This window comes from Vulpes lagopus, chromosome 7 (assembly GCF_018345385.1).
Source record: "Vulpes lagopus strain Blue_001 chromosome 7, ASM1834538v1, whole genome shotgun sequence".
NCBI lineage: Eukaryota > Metazoa > Chordata > Mammalia > Carnivora > Canidae > Vulpes > Vulpes lagopus.
The window spans coordinates 29275728-29296405 of NC_054830.1; the positions used below are offsets into that span (position 1 = coordinate 29275728).

Below are 20678 nucleotides of genomic sequence, written 5' to 3' on the forward strand. Positions count from 1 at the left end.
CATCTGCAACACAGGCACATGCAGGCTGCTGGGGCCTCTGTGTTTCCGCTTCATCTTCTTTCCAGCAGGAAAGACCACAGGTCCTTCTGAGGGCCAGGATTCCAGACACATCTCTAGAGATTATCGACAATGTGGTTATGAATCTGATAGTTGTTGGTTCAGTCCTTAGCATGGTCTATTTTTTGGAAAGAGAATTTTATGAAGATTAGATTTCATCAGGCATTTCTATGAATTTGGCCTTTTGCCCAAACCTACATGTCATGGTTTCCTGTATTGCTAATGTCTCTGTGTAGTTTGTTATATCTAAAGACATCTTAAAGGCTTTAATTCAGAGCCCTCTGTCGCTGGCATGCTGTCCTTTTGAAGATGACTAATGCTGCGAAAGCTGTTCCAAAATGGAAGGGCCAGGAGCTAAGTTTTGCTGTAAGAGCACAAACCGCAGGGGAAGGGGGGTCCATTTCTTCGAGGCCATTTTAAGCTCATTTGTGCAATTGCCACCTTCTCAGTATTACTGCACAACTCCTTTGATCTCAGAGTGGAAGGTGGCAAATTTCAAGAGCCAGGAAAACTCCTCATGTGGCTTTAAAAGGAGCAGCGTATTATGAAATTGAGTGGATGTCAAATAAAACATAAATTTGGATTTTTTGAAATGTGAGCTTGAGTAGGTATTACTTTTAGAGCCAAGCACATTGAGAAGTTCAGGGATGAAATTGCTGTTGTTCGACATTCATTTAAATTTGAGTGTTTGGGTCAGGTTCCATCCCCCTTGAATGTTGCATTTGTACTCAGCATTACACTCCAAGCTTTACCCATGTAATCTTCAGGACAGCGTTATGAAATTGTATCCCCATTTTACAGATGAGGACACTGAAAGGCTAAGGGTTCAGCCCTGACTCAAAATTTTATTTTCCCCCCACCCCTTGGCCTCCTACCCTGGATGGAGACCAGAATGTAAATACCGGTTGCTCAAACAGCCTTCTTCACTGTAGGCATATTTCAGAGCTGTCCAAATTGCTTAGCTTATGCTCATGAATTTTTTTTTAAGTGGCAAATTGATTGAAACAGTAAATGGAAGGGATTATTTCAGTTAGTGTTGTGCCTTTACTGGAACAAACCCACTTATTAGCATGCTATTTGGATTCCCACCCTGAATTTTGGAATCAAGACACAGACTGGAGAGTAAGCTTAGTATTATTAGTAAGCTACTTAGACCAGCCAATAATCTTCGTATTTTCTCCCTTTCTCCTGATCCATCTTCTCAACCCCAGTCATGGGGCTGTGAACCTACAGCAACAGGGGCTGTGGAGGTGAATGGGCACCATAGAAGGGTTTTCATTTATGAGGTTGCTTAGAGCCTGGGGTCAGGCTCTTGAGCTTGAATGAGTAATCAGACACAGAGATACTGTAGCCAGAAGGGGTCAGAAAGTAAACCTGGATTACGTTGCTTGGTTGTTTTCCTCTAACATGAGCTACAAATGTCATTGGTGGGTGTAAGTCATGGGGAACATTTTCTTTGGCCTTTCTCATCATCAAGTAAGACTGAATGCATTAGAGCACCCCCCCTGACTACAAAACATCCCCCTGCATGTAGTTGGGATTGAAAATCAAAATATCCATGAAATGTGGCCATGGTAGAGATGGGGTAACAGAGTTTTGGGGAAGCACATGAGTTGATTTGGTTGGCGACAAATACTGTTTCTTGGTATGTGGAATCTCACTGAGAATCATTTATGACAGATCATACATAAGTGAAGTGGATTGGTTAAGAAAATTATTGCTATTGTAGTTTGTCTCCAGTCTTCCACTTCTACACACACTCATAAAAACTCAAACAGTTACATTTTATGCTGTAACAAATGATCCAAATTAATTAAAACAACAATTATTTTATTGCTTTTATGATTCTGTAGGTTAGCTGCTCAGCTCTGGTTGGTACCAGTTCAGGTGGTGTCTGCAGACTTTAGGTAGCTCATCTGAGGCTGGTGGTCTAGAATGACTTCAGCTGGTGGTCTCAGGATTTCAAAGAATAACAAGAGAGGATAAACCTGGCAGGCAAGCTCTACATAAGCTGCACCCTACATCATGTTCACTAATGGCCCATTGGCCAAAGCAAGTCACGTGCTCAAGCCCAGCTTCCAAGAGGGAAGACTTTGATATATACTCTTGATGGGAGGAGTGGCCACTTCAGATCTCAAAGATGTATATGGTGGAGATGGCAGGAGTTTGTGATCCTTTTGCCATTTCCCGTAGATGTTAGAGTAACTGCAGGTAGTTGAATTGGCATAAACTTCTCTATCAGACTGAATTGGGAAAACGAAGACCACATTTTGGTCTATAAATTCAGTTTGATATGGAATATTTCTTTCAGCTCTAATTTTATTCTTTGACTTTTGAAATTTGGCCACATTTACTGGTAGACTCACTTATCCTGCATTCTTGAGTTGTGATTCCATTTATGACCATGTTTTGAATGTGTTAATAAGTATTTGCTATGGTGTAAATATAAATTCTTCATTTTGGTGTATTTTTTGTGAATGTTTGCCTTTTAAGAATGTTCTGTGCTCAACCAGTATGTAAAAGCCCTGGCTAGACCTTCCTGTCAGACAATTTGGAGGTACACTAATGCCAACTCCCAGAATTCCACTTTTGTGATTGGATACACACACGGTTCTTATTCACCGATCCTTTTTTAAGTACCTGTAGTGTTTATAATTTAGTACCAAATTCCACCTCACTTTATTAGTCTGTAAACATAACACCATACATAATGGCATCTGTGTTTGAATTTAGTCATGAGTCAGGACTCCAGACATTAATAGGTAATCATTGTTAACTCATAGAGCATGTAACCTGAATTTCTCAACCTCAGCTTCTGCCCCTTTGATACCTTGAGCCAGATAATTTCTTGCTGTGGGGGGCTATTCTGAACATTGTTAAATTTTTAACAGCAGCCTTGCCTCTACCCATGTGATGCTAGTAGCCCCTCCCCCTTCAACTCTACTTTTGAAAACCAACAATATCTGCAGATACGGCCCAATGTCCTTGGGGTGGGGTAGAGGAGATAGGTAAAATCTGCCTCCTCTTAAGAACCACTACTCTAACTTAGAGATGCTAAAGCAGAAAAGCAGAAGAAATATGTCAAGTATGGGTATTGTCTGAGGAGCAGCAGCTCAATGGACGGTTTGCAAGGGGGGAAGGAAGTGGAAAATTTTCAGTTATCTTAAAATTTTGACCTAAGATGGCCCTGAAATAACTAGGGACATTAAGTTGGGTCTTGCTACACACTGAAAGATTCACCAACATCTCAACTTCATTATGTTAGTAGTGGATTAAATTAAATATCATCCCTGGAAAAAATTTCAGGAGATATGCTGACCACAGAGAATGGATTTTGAAAAACTATTTGGGAAAAGTTAACCATCCATAAATGTAGAGAAAATTATATCATGATCCACTTAATACTCATAATTTAAAGTCACAAATGATTGAATGCCAGTCTTGTTGCATCTTTCTATGCCTTGCTCACTTTCTGAATGGCTATCCACTCCTGGATTATTTTGGAGTGAAATCTAGGCACTATTTCATTTCATTTGTAAGTATGTCAGTATGTATCTAAAAGAAAGTACCTCAAAACCAAAATTACAGTATGCAGGTGGAATTGTCACCTTCTAGAGAGGGCAAGAATGAGGATTTGTGCTGTGTAATATCAGAAAGTTAGGGAAAGATTGGGTAAGAAGCTTGACTTTTGGGGGAATTAAAAACCCCAGAGGGAAATCAAGTTGGGAGACACTGGCTCTTTAAGTCCTGCTCCTGTCCTGTTCTCTCCTGCTTTGAGTCTTAGAAATCCCTCTTACAGTATGTGGTAAAGCACAGGAGACTGGATCCTTAGGAGAGAAGGCTGGCAGGGCACAGATCCATTTTCTAAAAAGGAGAGAAGAAAAAAAAACACATCACAAGAAGGTATTGAAATATTCAGTCAATGATGGATTACTCTTTGATGACTTTCAATGACTTCTTAGGAGATCCGGGTGTACTTATAATAAAACAAAAGGAAAAGGAAAGTCTTATAGTTGCTTTTTAAGATTTTCCTGGGACTATGGTATTTCCCTCTTGTTCTGATGTATTCTGAGAAGTTTCTTTCTTTTGATTTAGACTTCCTCACTTGATTTTATGATGTCATAAATCTTTTGTGTTGGTGAGAGCCATGGTCTGTGTAAGGTCTATGCAGCCTGCTAGATAACATCTGTTTCCTCCCCTTCTCTTCAGAAGATTAAACTGAGGCTGTTGTGTCTGATGCCAGAATAGATTTAACCAATCATGTTTCCTTTACATGTAGGTCAGTCCAAGGGACAATTCTGCACTGGATCCTATTATCCATGGGTTGAAGGGCGTCGTACATCATGGTAAGTAAGCCACATACGTTTCTCTTTGTTGGTATGTGAAGAGCTAAGGTCTCCACCTAAAGGAATTGGGTTATCTGGCAGAGGACAGAGGGTGACCCCCATTCCTCATCCACTGATGTTGAAGGGCATTAGAGCCATTATTTGATGGGTAAAGAGCATGCCCATTTATTACCTGCAAATGGATCTGAGTTAACAGTAAGCAATTTGTTTCTCTTCAGGTACCACTTTGAATGCATATGTTATAAATCAAAGCACCCTAAGATATACCATTGGTATGCGCTGAACCTGCCACTGTCTCAGGTCTCTCTTAAAAATATTCCTCTTTCAAGTATCTCTGCTTTAATAAATTTCTTGATTTGCCTCTCAGATTTAGGGGAAAAAAAATTAAGTAGCTGTGACAAGTCATTAAACTTTGCTGCATGTGAGGAAGCATCATCAGCTACTAGCATGGAAAAAGCTAGACCATGTTCTGTGTAGCAGACGTCTTATCCTCGGGCATAAAACTGGGAGAGAAAGTAAGATAAATGGGTTCTGTCTTTCCCAACCGGTTTTTATTGGAGGAATTTCCCTGCAACTTTATTATCGGCGATGCATCATTACCTATGACATCAGAATCCTCTAATTTCAAAAGTACCCCTGTTGCAGGAAGGTATGGAATCTTAGAGGTAATGTAATGATTTGCAAAGTTTTAATAATCTAATTAGAATTCCAAAGACATTGACAGAAATAGCATTAGTAACCATAATAAATCTCCCTTCATCTCCACAGCTGTGATAAAACATCTTCACACCTTTCTGGGAGGATTGTCTTTCGACATTAGCCAACTCTGTAGAGCTTAACAGACATCTTGCCCCATTTCTCTCAGGGAAACTAAAACCAGTTGTCAGCATGCAGTTGAGGCAAGTAGGATTTGGGATTAACTGTGCTGCTCTTAGAGCCATTCAGTCATGCAGCAGGTAACAAAAATAAACCTAGTAAAAGTAGGAAAATAGTGTAGCTGAAAGCAGTCGCATAGAAGTTGTGGTGGGAAGAGTCCATGACTTCTCAATTTCAGTTTGTGTCTCTAAAGCAAAGCCCTCACACGCAACTGGGAAGCAGGTTGTGTGGCAGTTCCCATAGGGAACAGAGCACCTTGGTCAAAACTGTTTCTGCCTGCACATTTGTGCTTTGATTTTGGTATGGTGGTGGTGGTGGTTTGGGGCAATAGGAGTATTTGCCTGTACTCCAGGCAGCCTAAAAAGTGCAAGGAAAGCTGGTATTTGGGCAACATGCTGTGCATTCTTTCCCAAAAGATCCCCTTGGATACTCAGTTAATCAAACTCCTCCCAGAAATTCCAGTTCATAGTGTAGACTGAGTTTGGGGTTTGAAATGGAGTAAGTGATGAACAGATCTTCCTCCCCCCTGACTTTTCTTCCTGTTTTAAAACAAAACCATCATGGAGAGTTCTAGAATCTTCAAAACAGGTACCTCTCTATTCTTTGGTCAGAGAGGACCAGCAGTGGCATTTGAATAGATCTGTGTGTGCTTACTTCCACAATGATAATTGAAGGAGATTCCATATGTTAAAGATAAGCAGAGGCTTCTGTTAGCTCCCAGATCCCCAAATCTCTGTAAACTCACTGTGTAGTCATCATTTGGTTCAAGAGCTCTGTGCTGGCATAATCATGTTATCCTTGTTCATTATCCACAATTACCCTCCAAGAGGCTGTTACATGTACTCTCTTCTATGTTTACCTGGCACTGGGAGGGTGACAGAGATGCCTGGGATGTGGTTTCAACACTCCTTCCTAATGCAGAAGTCAGAGGAGACCTACTAGAAATAATTCCCTGCAAAAGGGAGTTTAATTATTTATACAGCAAAAGTATGGTGTGCCCACTGTGTGTGAATAAGAGACACACAGGGAGGTGTCTGGAAGGAAGGTGAGGTGAGGTGAGGTGCCGCCTCTCATTTCCTTTAGCCTGCCCAGTGGGCTATCCCTCACAGCTTTTGCATTTGCTGTTTCTGCTTCCTCTGTCCGGAAAGTTCTTGCCTTAGCTCATTACAAGGGTGTCTCCCTTTATTATTTCAGGTTTCAGTTCAAATCCGTGCCTCTTCAGAAAGTTCTTTCTTAACTGTCCTATCAAATGCCCCAGCTGCTCCCCATGCCCATGGCTCCATCACATCATCCTAGATTCCTTTCTTCGAACCACTTAAAAGTATCTGAAATAACTTTGTGTTTTATTTACTCACTTTTTACCTACTGAACTGTCAGCTTTGTGGGGCCAAGACCCCCTGCGTGTATGTCAAATCACAGATGCCCAGTAAATGTTAGCCAAGTCAATGAGTCAAATAAACCCACAAATAAGTGAAGATATCAAAATATAGAACTGGGAGAAGAGGAGGAGAAACCAAAGGCCACTTGAGTTTTGCTTTGACTGGAAAGAGAAAGGAGTAAGAGAACATCTTGGAAACCTGTCTATGCCCTCTGGTCGCGGGCTGTTGCCGACTTCCATTGTGATAACACTCATCTCTTTTGTCGTTCTTCCAACAGAGAATGAACATCTGAAATGGCTAAAACAACTTTTGTTGGCATTAGAAGCATTTTCAGTTGAAGGTCCTGTAAGGGATTTGAATGATCTGTTAATTTGATGGGACATAAATAATCATGCCCTTCACAGAATCTCTGGCTTGGAAATGATGATAGAAATGTGTAAAAAGGAAAAATCAATATGAATTTCTGTTACAGTTCAGAATTGGTTTTATTTCTTCAGCTCTGGGAGTCGTATCCTAGAATATTAATTCCTCATTAAGTGAGTTTGGGTTTTTTTTTTTTAATAGGAAGAATCTTCTATGTTCTTTCAACTGAAATGACGATGAGAAATCTGGTCATCCCCACCAGTGGTACTTGACATTTGTTCAACAGGGGCCTCTGGGAGGCAGACAGCAAGGTGGGGTTTTCAGTGCAGGCAAATTTATTGACAGGGAGTGATAAAGAGAGGAAGCAGGGCCACATGGGGAGAGTGTTGGGACTACAGTCCAGCTCTGGTATCTCTGAAGTGGGGAGGGAATCTAGGAGGACTGGCTGAAGGCAGCTCTCACAAAGTCTTGACCAGGCCACTGATGCACCTCAGAGCCAAGCCTGTTTGTGAGAGGTGTCCTGTGTTAGGTTCCCCTGACATGCAGAGTCACCAGCTAGCACATCCTATCTTGACCGGCCTCCAAGAGAACACTGTGGTCAAATCCTGAAGGTATAGCCACTGTAGGCTGGAGCTAACAAGGCTCCTGATGGCAGTGTGTCTCTGGAAGAAAGATCTTAGGCATGTACCTCCCTTGGCTGGCATGGAAGTTCACATCTTCCTTCCTGATCCCATTTCCAAAGAGGTCTTTACTTGGTCCTCTCGCTTTTAAAATACTCAGAGGTTCTTAGAAGCAGTGCTTATTCTTCTCCTGCATAAGTACCTAATCCCAATGTACCACGAAGCTAGGCAGAGAGGGCACAGCCGACCTAGGCTTACCCTCCTTGCATTTATCAAGTCTCAGAGCGGGGAACATACAGTTAAGCATTGTCATTGCATTAAAGAGTGGGGAGCAGCAGGTTTAACCCAGATTTGGGAGTATAGAGGAGGCATCAGTGACCACTCAGGCAAAGTGACCACTAAGACCTAAAGAGTGCATAGAGACAGTGCAGGCCTAGAAGGGAGCAGTCAAGGTTTCAAGCAATGCCACTGTGGAGGGAGGTCCCTGGTGGTGGAAGTGCATATTAGCATCTTTGAGGCTCTGCGCTCAGCAACATTGCTTCCTCACTGCTGGAGAGAGATATCTAGAAATCTCTTGGCAAACGTAGAGTGTTGTTTGTTAGGTGTTCATTTTTCCATGTAAATTGTGATTTTTACAAAGTTGAGAGCCATGAAGAAATATAAATAGAATGGAGAGATGTGATTTGCCATTGATTCTGGTTCCGTCTGTCCACTGGGCAATAGATGGAAGCACTAAAATGTATCGAATCAGCTGTTTTATTTACACACTCCCATCGGTATCCACCGGGAAGGAAAGATTTAGGGAGAAGTTGTGAATCCTAGTCACAGCATTGACTCGTTCATTTACAGTGCTTTTTGTATTCAAGAACTAGCACTTAATGGAAGCCACACCTGATAGAAATATGGGTTCTGAGAAACTTAGTCTAGTTCTGTTTTTTAAAAACACATTTAAGAAAAAAAAAAACTTGTATGTGAATCAGTATAGAAATGCAACTATCCCTTACTAGTTTTACCCAATTGGCCAGTGCTCAGAAATGTACATTATATTTTAAGTCAATTAAAAAGTATTTCTTTTTTTTTCTTTTACATTTTTGGATTACCTACTTTTCTATTCTTCTTTATGATATCCACCCAAAGAAAGTCTAGCAGGCTGTTCGTGTATGTATTCTAGAATCCTGTCAGAATGCATCAAAATCCTGACCACTCCCTCATGTCAATCATCGAAGAGAGACTAATTTTTTTTAATTTTTGTTTTATTTTTATTTTTAAAAGATTTACTTATTCATGAGAGACAGAGAAGCAGAGACAGGCAGAGGGAGAAGCAGGCTCCCTGGGGTGAGCCCAATACAGGACTCAATCTCAGGATCCTGGGATCATGATCTGAGCCAAACACAGACACTCAACCACTGAGCCACCCAGGAGTCCCTATTTTTTTTATTTTTGGAAAGAAACTTGCTAGTAGCAATTGCTTGGTTGTTGAACTATGACCTGTCGTCTTTCCCCATCACTCCCACCCCCACCCCACCCCGCCTCTGTCACCACCATCTTCTGCTGAATGTACTGCCTAGGTGAGCAGGACAGTACCTTTCTCCTTTAGAGGAACTACTAGAAATTGCGTCAGACTCCGGTCAGAACCAGATGGTTCGCCCCATCCTGCCTCCTCAGGTTCTTCTGAGAAAGCTGTGAAAGGGCAATTAAATGATCACCTGAAAACATCCTTCAATCCTTCAATTAAAGAATGGCCCAAAACGAGGTTCTTGTAAGTTTTAAAGTGATGGCAGCTGGGGCTGGGACAGGATCTAAACTTTCTTTGCGGAATAGCTTCCTCGACTGACTCATTTATTCACTGGGTGTATTTTTGAGGTGTCTTACACCTATTTTCTCCTCTGTCCTGGAATACTCATCAACTCACCAAATCTATAGACAGAGTCATGGAACAGCTAGAGTTCAATCCAGGCATTCGGCAGAAAGGGAAGATATAAAGGAAATTTGCACATATAAGTGACCACCTGGCCAAGCAGTGCCACATGGTGGTAGGAGCTCATGCATCTGCATTTGCTCTTTTTTTCCATATTCCACCTGCTGGGATTGAGGGTCCTATAATCAAGAATAACCCGAATGAGACTCCAGACCTGGAGTGATCTGAATTTCTTCTAAAATAATGGATAAGATTTATCTTCTATAACTGCTGATACGTCATTCACCACATACGCTATTTAAAAAGAAAACAAGCCCCGAGCATGGCACCCTGGGCACTTGAGGACAGCTGCTCTGGGGACGCGGGGCGGGGGGGGCGGACAGCCTTTCCAAAAGCCATGCAGCCATTTCTGCCAAAGTCGTACAACTGCCTTATCCTCTGAGCTGGCCAGTCCTCATGTAGGTATATACCCAAGAGAAATGTCCACAGAAAGACTGGTTAATGGGAGATTTGTTTATATTAGCCCCAGAGTGGAAACAGCCCAAATGTCCACCAACGGGAGCCTAGATATGCAAGTTGTAGTATGGCCAGACAGCGAACATTATGCAGCGATTAAAAATAATGAGCTAGTTGATTTACATGACAACAGAAGAGCACATATTGCATGGTTCCATTTCTGTAAAGCTCAAGAACAGACAAAACTAGTCTTTGGTGATAAAAGCCAAAATAATGCAGTGGAGGGGTATAATAAATGAGAAGAAACATGAGGGAATTTTCTTGGATGATGAAAATATTATATATCTTGATCAGGAGGATGATTGCATGGTTATAATATAAAAATTCACCACACCATCCCCTTAGATTTGTGCATTTGACTGTTTTTAAATGAAAGAATAGCCCATGTATATTATACATTGACTTCCCCATGATAATACATTCACAGAGCTCAAAATCATTGGCAGCCTGCACCACATAGTCACATATTAAAAATCCTGACAGAGTCCAGCGTTGGCAAGGCTAAGAATGCCAGGAACTCTTATACTTTTCTGGAGCCACAGCCAAGTTGCTTCAGTATGCCACCCCCTGCGTATGACCCCTAGAGAACATAGATGAAAATGTACCATGAGATGTGAACAAGAATGTCAGTGGCATGGGTTTCCCTAACTGCCCGAACCTAGAAATGCCTCACATGCCTGTTGTCAGCAAGCTAAGTAAACACAATGCAGGCCTATAATAGAATATTCTACTCAGATGGAAGGGGCTGGCATCTTGTGCCTGAGCACACGTGAGAAGCACCAAGTAGAGCAACGGTCTGGAGAAGGTTTAGTGTATTCCTCAACATAAAGTTGAAAACATGAGGAAACCCAGCCTATATTGTTTCAGGGTGCACGTGTAGGTGGTAACGCTAAGGGAAAAGCCAAGCAAGCAATTATTACTTTTTTAAAAAGAGGTGTGATAGTCACTTCTTGAGGCAGGATGGGAAAGTGAGGAAGCACCAGCCCAGGGAGCATGGCAAGGGCTTCTCCTGCCCTGGTCTCTCCAGGGTTCACTTCAGGATTATTTGTCAACAGTATCTTTATGTTGTGTGCACCTTTCTGCATGTGTATGAAATTTCACAAAGAAGACAGTCATTAGCCTTAGAAAGTAAGAGATTCCGACAGCGATTCCCTCTGGGTCACATCAAGTTCCAAGTGGCCTTACGACAAGCAAAGAGAGGGAGCTAGAGCCCTTTCTTAAAAACTTTCACCGCACGTACCCCTGACAGGCTGTTTGTGACTCTACAAATTTATTGCAGGCTAAAGAACTGTGGCTGCCTTGCGAGTCTATCATTAAGAGATGACTTTGGGGGCAGCCCGGGTGGCTCATTGGTTCAGCGCCTGCCTTCGGCCCAGGGCCTGATCCTGGAGCCTGGGATCAAGTCCTGCTTCAGGCTCCCTGCGTGGAGCCTGCTTCTCCCTCTCTGCCTGTGTCTCTGCCTCTCTCTCCTCTCTCTCTCTCTCTCTCTCTCTCTCTCTCTCTTTCTCTCTGTGTCTCTCATGGATAAATAAATAAAAGCTTAAAAAAAAAGAGATGACTTTGGGAGTCTATAACTCCCTTTGGAATTCACAAAAAAGAAATTGGAAACAAAGGGGATGAGGCATCAGGCCTCAGGTCTAAAAGCGAAGGCTTCCCACTGCTATGTTCTGAATGCTCTGGCTCTGCGTTCCAGAACACTCTGGCTCTGGTTGGAACGCTCCAACCAGACAAGGGTCTAATTAGTCTGAATTAGGTACCACTGAATTCTGAGACACAGCTATCATGTCCCCTGTCACATAGAAAAGCAAGCAAAGGGAGCATTGGCTGGGAGGCCTGAACCAAGGTCTTCATGGCTGGCTCTTGTTACTCCCAGACCATCTCCTGCTCTATTTTCCGCCAGGGGTACCACCTGCCTCTTCCAGCCTTGATTGAGGTTCATCACATCGACTCTCAAAGGCACAAATGAAGAAAAATACTTCACAGGACCCTACTCTGTCATCATTCCTCCACACTATTGGGATTATCCCCTGGGCCTAAGATCTTGACATCATTTTTTCTGTCTGCGGCTCAGTGGCTCTCAATGACTCAAGTTCCTGAAAAGTATCTTGCATGGACTTTGCAAGAAAAGGACAAATCCCAGAATGAGGGACTTTGGGGAAAAATTAAACTGTTAGGCAGAAATAGTCTGTGTCATTACAATCCAGCAGCAAGATAATGGAGCAGAGGTGCATTGATAGGGTTTGAGAGGTTCTTACCTGTTTTGTCGATGTGAACTTTAAGCTTCTATAATCATAGAGTCTATCCGTTGTCCTGTCCATGGAGATCCTAATAAGTGCTAGTCAAGGTGTTGAGGGTAAAATGATAAACAACTCTTTAAGGAACATCAGCACAGTTTTCTAGAGTGGTGGAGGGATGGGGTGATAGGGTGATGGGCACTTGATGGGATGAGTGCTGGGTGTTATACTATATGTTGGCAAATCAAACTCCAATAAAAAAAATTTACAAAAATAAAAATAAAAAAATAAAATGATGAACAAGATTTCCCCTGCCTTTCAGGAAATTTTAATATCATGAGAAACCTTTTATTTTTTTGCCTTCCCATTCTTGGTGCTGAGAATTAAAAAGATTAATATTCTTCACCTGCAAAAGTAATCTCATGTGTTCCTACGAATAAGCAATTAGAACTTTGGAATGAGTTTTCTGAAAAGTGTGGGTTACAGGATATTTTTAAAGAAATGGAATTGGTTCCTTTTCACTTCTAATGTGGCCCTGAGGAACACTGGATTCTGGAACAGTGCTTCTGAGTTGAGGCTATCTTGGTTTCAAATCATGGCTCTCCAGCCTGGGTGCTGTGTGATCCTCCACAAATTCTTGCATCCCTCCGTCCTGCGGTTGTGCTTTGTTAGATGAGGATAGGAAAAGTATGTATTAATACTAGATGTATTAGAATAGGGAAAGAACTGAGAGCGAAGGGTGCCTGGCACGAGTCCACTGTCCTCTAAATTGGCCTCCAGCAAGTGCAATCTGTGAGCCAAATCTGGCCTGCTGCCGACTTTTGTAAATAAAGTTTTATTGGAACACAGCCACACTCATTTGTTGACATATTGTCTATGACAGCTTCTGCACCACAGTAGCAGAATTGAGTAGCTGTAACAGAGCTACAGTCTGGCCTGCAAAGCCTTAAATGCTTACCCTCTGGCCCTTTACAGAAAAAGTTTGTCAAACTCTGCCTTAACTAAGTGGTAGCAATTTCGGGAGCTCTGCTAATAGAGTTGCCTTCTCCCAGTGGCTGGCTCATGTTGGGACCATGTAAATACCTATTCGGGCCATTACTTAACTACCATTTGACAGACTTTAAAGAGATGGGCTTCACTTTTGATTTTTTTAAATATTTTATTTATTATTTATGAGAGACAGAGGGGGTGAGGCAGAGACACAGGCAGAGGGAGAAGCAGGCTCCATGCAGGGAGCCCGACGTGGGACTCAATCCAGGGTCTCCAGGATCAGGCCCTGGGCTGAAGGTGGCGCTAAACCGCTGAGCCACCCAGGCTGCCCTTCACTTTTGATTTTGCCCCAATCACCAACCAATCCAAATGTTTTTCAACCAAATTAATGAGGGTTCTGTTTTAATGTTGACCTTAAAGAAAGTTTTCTCCCTTTTGAATGGGAAGCCCGATGCTATGTTATCGAGTAGCCCACTGATAGTCTTGAACATCGTACCACGCAACAAAATTTCCCATTTGAAGTTTATGTCTCCGGCATTTAATTACACAGAACTTTCCTGAAGTGTGCTATAAATATCCAGTACCCTGGTCTTGGTTAATTGGCTCACATCTGTTATGGATCCAGGAAGGGCAGATGCTTATCTGAACACTTTTGATCTCAAAATCTTCGAGAAACAGGCACACTTAAGCCATTTCCACAGTTTCCTGGACTTCGGTGTGTCATAACCACCACTATAGATGTGAGCCATTTGCATTTCTTTTCTTAGCCAAAGCCAGGAAATGGGATGCTGTGCGGCTCCTGTTTTATCACCCATAGTGTCGTGAACAATAATGTTAAGACAGAAAATAACTTCAAAAGTGATACCCTCTAGGTCGGATTTGAATTTGAGGCTAGTTGTCATTTGGCCAGCCTTCTTTGTCACTATTTGATCATTTGAAGAGGATCACGGGAGCCTGAGGAAATGCCCTTCTCCCGATTGTTTCAATGTGATGTGCAGAGCAAAGAGAGAGATTAAACTGTGTCTCCTGTCCTCTACTGAAAGGGTGCTCGCTAAAGTACCGGAGGCTACTTTGTGTGATTTTCTCACCTTGCTGTACAGATGTCACCTTGGTGTGAGAGAGGCACTGTGGTATAGTGTCCCAGAGCACAGGCTCTTGGTGTGAATACTTGTGCCTAGCACATGGTCAATACCTGGCACCGGCTGCTGTCGCTAGCACCTTCACCACTACCATCTCTGTTACTGTTCTTACTTGTTGCCGTGAGTCTGGAGGAGGCCATGTGGTAACAGGAAATGATTGTGGACCTGTGAGTGCTGCTGCCGTCGCTTCCTGGGTATTGAAACACTTGAGTTAGTTGAGTCACACAAAATAAAATGAAATGAGAAAGACAATTGTCACAAAGTCGTTTGGAATAGCCATTCCCTTTGAAATCGGGGAGAAGGGTCATGGGCCAGGAATCAGAAAGTGTGGGAGAGGAAGAAGCAATAGTCTCTCATCTGTTAATGCCTGGCTGTGGACCTAGCCCTGCCCAGATGTTCTGGATATATAATCTTAAGTAATCCTAGCCAGTTACAGATGGTAAACTGAGATTCAGAGAGCTTGGATAATTTGTCCCAGCTCATAGAATGAGACAGTAATTTGAACCCAGTTATGTTAGATTATGAAATCCATTCTATTGCCAGCTCTTCTGGGCCAGTTTCTGCTTCCAGCATTGACTAACTTCCTGAATATTGACAAAATCCACTTCATTTTTGTGAGCCTCAGTTTCTCCTCTGTAAAGTAGGCCATTGATTGAGCGTCAGAAGGAGTTTAAAAGAAGGTACATACCCTGTCAGTTATGGCCACTGTGTAAGGGAGAGAGGCAAGCAGTGGAATTGTTCAGTGACAATCTGGGTTTTTGTCACTATATGAATCTGTATAATGTAACTGTCATGTTCATTTCCTTAATTGTCGACAAGTCTCTGCTCTTTGTGTTTCTCTGGAATATTAAGGACAACGTATGTTTCATTCAAATGTCAACTGTTAAATCAAGATGCCACATTTGACCAACTGAGAGTACCAGTAAACTCAAAGAGCCTAGATGTTTTTGAACCAGGGTGGTGTGGCTGTTCCATGACCTTGTAGTGCCTCTCTGGGTGCTTACAAGAATCTGTTTAATCAGATAGGCTCTTTCCTAATCAAGCTGCCTTTACTCAGAACCTGAAATAACACTAGCTATTCATCTCATTATATGGGCCTCTCAGATTTTCTCTGGACTGTGCCTGTAGGAAAAGCCAAGGGGTAGGATTTTAAATCTTTACCCACTGGTCGAGAACATTTCAGAAGCAGAAATAAGGTCCATACCTCTACAACCCCATGTAGTTTGCCTCATTCATTCTCAAATGGGATGGCTTGTTGCCATCCCATTTTTGCCATTGCTTTTAAATGTCCTACTCGTCGTATAGGAATGAGGTCAGCAAGCTTTCTCTGTAAAGGGATCAATAGCAAATATTTTAGGCATGGTTGGTCATATATTCTCTGCTGCAGCAACTCAATTGTGCAGTTGTAACCCAGAAGCAGGCATAGATAATATGTATACAAATAGCTGTGGCTGTGTTCCAATAAAACTTAATTTACAAAAGCAGGTTACTAGTCTAGATTTGCCCCCATGGCCACTTTTGACTTCAGTTACTCAGTGACTTAGTTTGTTCAATTTTTTTCAGCCATGTATGAAGGACCTAGTCTTTCAGACACTGTGTTGTGTACTGGGAGTATAGTCAGGAGCTACGGTCTTGTGGTAACAGAGCCTCCAGCCTGCTAACCTTAAGAGACCGCTATTAACCAATTACACAGCCTATAATGACACCAAGGTCTGTAGAGCTGTGACTGTGGGCAAGTTACCAGCCCTCATCAGGATGTTGATACCTACCTCACAAAGTTGAAAAGCCTCATTTAGGGAAAAACTGGAGCAGTGCCTGACTAACCCTGAGTTCACACGCCATAAATGTGCACTGGTAAAAAGAGGTGATGTGCAGGACATCCCACACTGCGGAATGCATTCTTGGGGTTCAGGTCATTGAAGGTTTAACTGAGTTAGAGAACCTAGGCAGACGAACAGTTGGGAGTCAGTGCTGCTGCCTGGTCCTATGAGTTGCTCTTCACTGTGGTCACAGAAAATGGGCCCTGGGATCCCTGGGTGGCGCAGTGGGGGCCCTGACCTAGCTTCTGGTAGACTCATAAATATGATGGGGTCCTTTAGTGTGAATCTTATTGAAAGCGTCACCTCGGTATCCTGTGTCATCAGTTCTGTGACTCTCATTTCTTCATGTATTTTTGTCATATATTTGTAACATGACACTATATTAGTTTCAGGTATACAACATAATGGTATGATATATGTATATATCGTGAAATGTTCCCAACACCAAATCTAGTTAATATCCATCATCACGCATAGTTGCAGTTTTTTACATTTCATATTTTAACAATTCTAAAGTCAGGATGCATCTTACATTTGAAATCACGTCATTGTCTAACTGGCAACGTGTTGCCTTTAGTAGTGGCATTTGAAATAATGATGCATCTTATAATCATTAGAGACTTAGATGTGAAAGAAATACAATACCTAGGACTTTTTTTTAAAGATTTTGTTTATTTATTCATGAGACACACACACACACACACACACACAGAAAGAGAGAGAGGCAGAGACACAGGCAGAGGGAGAAGCAGGCTCCATGCAGGGAGCCCGATGTGGGACTCGATCCTGGGTCTCCAGGATCAGGCCCTAGGCTGAAGGCGGCGCTAAACTGCTGAGCCACCTGGGCTGCCCCAAAATCTAGGATTTATTGGTTACTTAAAATACCCCAACTACCATGCTTGTTTTTCCTTCATTCTATTTTCACATAACTATTAGGAACCTACTATGTTCCAGGCCATGTTTTAGTTGCTGGGTGTATGGGGTAAATGAGAAAGGCAAGGTCTTTGCCCTTGTGGAACAGTCAAACTCTTGAGGGAGACAGACAGTAAACAAATAAACATACACTGGGAAGGAAATGAACTAAATGTGATAGAATTAATGGCAGCAGGGACATAGAAGATGGGCTGTTCAGGATGGGCTCTCAGGAGATGACATTTTTTTTAAGATTATTTAATTATTTATTCATGAGAGACATAGGGAGAGAGAGAGGCAGAGACACAGGCAGAGGCAGAAGCAGGCTCCATGCAGGGAGCCCAACGTGGGACTCGATCCCAGGACTCCAGGATCATGCCCTGGGCCGAAGGCAGGCGCTAAACTGCCAAGCCACCCAGGGATCCCCAGGAGATGACATTTGAACTGAGCCCAGCAGGGTGAAAAGGAATCTCCTGTATGGAGTGGTGATGGGGAAGAACATTCTAGGCAGAGGGAACAGGAAGGTGATGAGACAGGTGGGTGGTCAGCAAGGGTGAGAGCAGAAGGGCTGCAGAGGGTAAACAGATCATGTAGGGGCCCATGGCCATGGTGAGGAGTCTGAAAGACAAACCATAAGAGACTCCTGACTCTGGGGAACAAACAAAGGGTTGCGGAAGGGGAGGTGGTTGGGGGGCGGATAGAGTAACGGTGATGTGCACCAAGAAGGGCACATGATGTGATGAACACTGGGTGTTATACTAGCTGTTGGCAAACTGAATTTAAATTTAAAAAAGAAAAGAAAAGAAAATGAAAATGGCTGGTTCAGTCAGAGGAACATACCATTCTTGATCTTGGGATCATCAGTTCGAACCCCCTGCTGGGTGTTGAAATTACTAAGGAAAATAAATAAAAGATATTAAAAGGGACTCCTAGGTGGTTCAGTGGTTGAGCATCTACCTTCAGCTCAGGATGTGATCCTGGGGTCCTGGGATCGAGTCCCACATCAGGCTCCCTGCATGGACCCTACTTTTCCCTCTGCCTGTGTCTCTGCCTTGTCTGTGTCTCTCATGAATAAATAAATAATTTTTTTAAAAAAAGGAAAAGACAAAAATAACAAATGAAGTGAAGCCAATGGAAGATTTGAGCTGGGCAGTGTCAAAGTTAGATTTATGTTTGTAAAAGCCAGAAGAGTTCTTGGTCTTCATTGAGAATTCCTCACCCCATCATGTTTACATCAGGGCAAGTGAGGCACTCAGAGCCCTGGGACCCAGATTGGGGTAGTAGAAAGAGCCCAATGCTGGGCATCTGAGACCCAGATTCACTCCCACCTCATTGCACGATCTTGATTCAGTCCCTTTTTTTCTTTGGATTTCATTTTCCTTATTTGTAAAATGAAAGGGAACGAATGTCCTCTATAACTCTTAGGAACCCTCCAATTCTTTGTGATTCTTGGGGGGATTCCCCAGAATCCCCTCATTGTAACATTAGGCTTGTTCCTTAAAGTCATTTGTCATGAAACCTTGAAAATAGCCATACCTTGAAAATAGGCTACGCCCATCTCCTCTGGTCCATCTTTCCCATTCCTTCCTGATAGCCAACATCCAATTCTATAGAACAGGTCTTGTTGCTTGTATGAATGTATGTATTTTTAGAGAGAGAGAGAGAGAGAGAGAGCATGAGCAGGGTGGCAGGGGATGAGGCATAGAGGGAGAGAGGGGAGAGAGAATATCAAGCAGTCTCCACACCTAGCATGCAGCCTGATGCAGGGCTTGATCTCACAGCCCTGACATCATGACCTGAGCCAAATGAAGAGTTGGATGCTTACCTAAATAAGCCACCCAGGGGCACCTCATTGCTTGTGTTTAGATCATAAAATTAATTCCTTGGCTACTCTGGGAGGCTTTTGCCTCCATCTTAATTATAATCTAATGCTTTCTGACCTCCGTGATGGCTTCTAGAAGCCTTGCTCTTAAATCCCCTGGATTCTGGCCCTCAGGCCCTTTATTTCCATCATGACTTCCATTTTATTTTTATTTATTTTTATTTTTTTTTAATTTATGATAGTCACAGAGAGAGAGAGAGAGAGAGAGAGACAGAGGCAGAGACACAGGCAGAGGGAGAAGCAGGCTCCATGCACCGGGAGCCCGATGTGGGATTCGATCCCGGGTCTCCAGGATCACGCCCTGGGCCAAAGGCAGGCGCCAAACCGCTGCGCCATCCAGGGATCCCTCCATTTTCTATTCTTGTGATCAGCAAGCCCTTTGGTCACAAGCTCATCACACCCAAAGCTCTTCCCAGATCATACAGCCCGTTCATGGCCCATCCAGACAGACTTAACCCTGGGCTGCTGACTCTACATTCTAGTGTTTTGGCATCTTCACAATTTTTAGCCAAATTCTAGATTGTACTTTAACCAGCAGCTGATTTTTTTTTTCTTCCCAGAGCCCATCAGATTTTGGACTCTTGAACTTTGCCTTCTACCTTCCCTCCTGCTCACTTCACTCCAGCCACACACCAAGCGGAATCCCTTTGCACTAGCTTTCTCTTTGCCTGTAATGTTCTCTCGAGGTTGCCGCATAGCTCATTTCTGCCTTCAGGTTTTTAATCAGATGCTTCCTTCTTAATGAGGCTGCTCTTCAAATTGCCATTTTCAAAATAGTAGTCAGGGGAGCCCTCATTGAGAAATGTGTCATTCAAATATGACTAACTTGTTAGCAGCTAAAAGGCATTTGGTCTAAAACCAGCCATGAATATGTCAGTGAAGAAATGTTTCAGGCAGAGCAAAGAGCCAGTGCAAAGGCCCCAGGGTAATGTGATGATGGCAAAGAGAGCAGTGTGGCGTGGCTATACCTAAGAGTCAGGAAGTAGCAGTGGATGAGGCTGCAGTGTGGGGGCCCATTTATACAGTCCCCACAGAAACTGGCCACTCGAATATGCTCAGCATTATTAAAAATGCAGACTCTCAGTCCCACCCCAGGCTTCCTGGATCAGAATCTACATTTTAACAAGCTCTCTATCTAGGTGATGTGCATGGACATGAACTTGGAGCAGCGCTGTTATGAATCTTCTTCCCTCATTTAGAGTGACCTATGACCCAGTTTTTTCCAATGTCACGCTCTCGCTACCCTCCCCAACACAGAGTGGAAGACCATTCCTACCACAATGCTTTTAAGTGGTTAAGGAAAACTTAATAGCTTTTCCTTATAAAAAGTTTTGGGGCATCCTAAAGAACTAAACAATCATCATGCTAAAAACAGAAGCTTGGGCTTTCTTTTATTTGTTTATCTTACATATTTCCCTAAAATTGGTTGACTGCTTGTTTGAGGGGCGGCACAGATGTTCTTTCCCTGGAGGCCACCACATTCTGCCCCATATACCCTCCAATGTAATACTTTGTTCACTGGGGGGCATGTGTGCTTGTGTGTGTTTTCAGTACGATTCCATGATTCCTGATTCCTGCATGGGTCTCGTCTATATTTTGATTGTTCATCATACCTTATAAAGGGCT

At 42.8% G+C, this 20678-nt stretch overlaps 1 protein-coding gene across 3 annotated transcripts in view; it reads left to right on the forward strand.

The window, feature by feature from the left end:
• Positions 1 to 20678, forward strand: part of PTPRG (protein tyrosine phosphatase receptor type G) — a 701064-nt gene that overhangs the window by 530375 nt on the left and 150011 nt on the right. For all 3 annotated transcript variants that reach the window (XM_041764114.1, XM_041764115.1, XM_041764112.1), the window contains exon 6: positions 4337 to 4403. In XM_041764114.1, coding sequence (XP_041620048.1) covers positions 4337 to 4403 — 67 coding nt within the window. The remainder of the gene's footprint in view (positions 1 to 4336; positions 4404 to 20678) is intronic.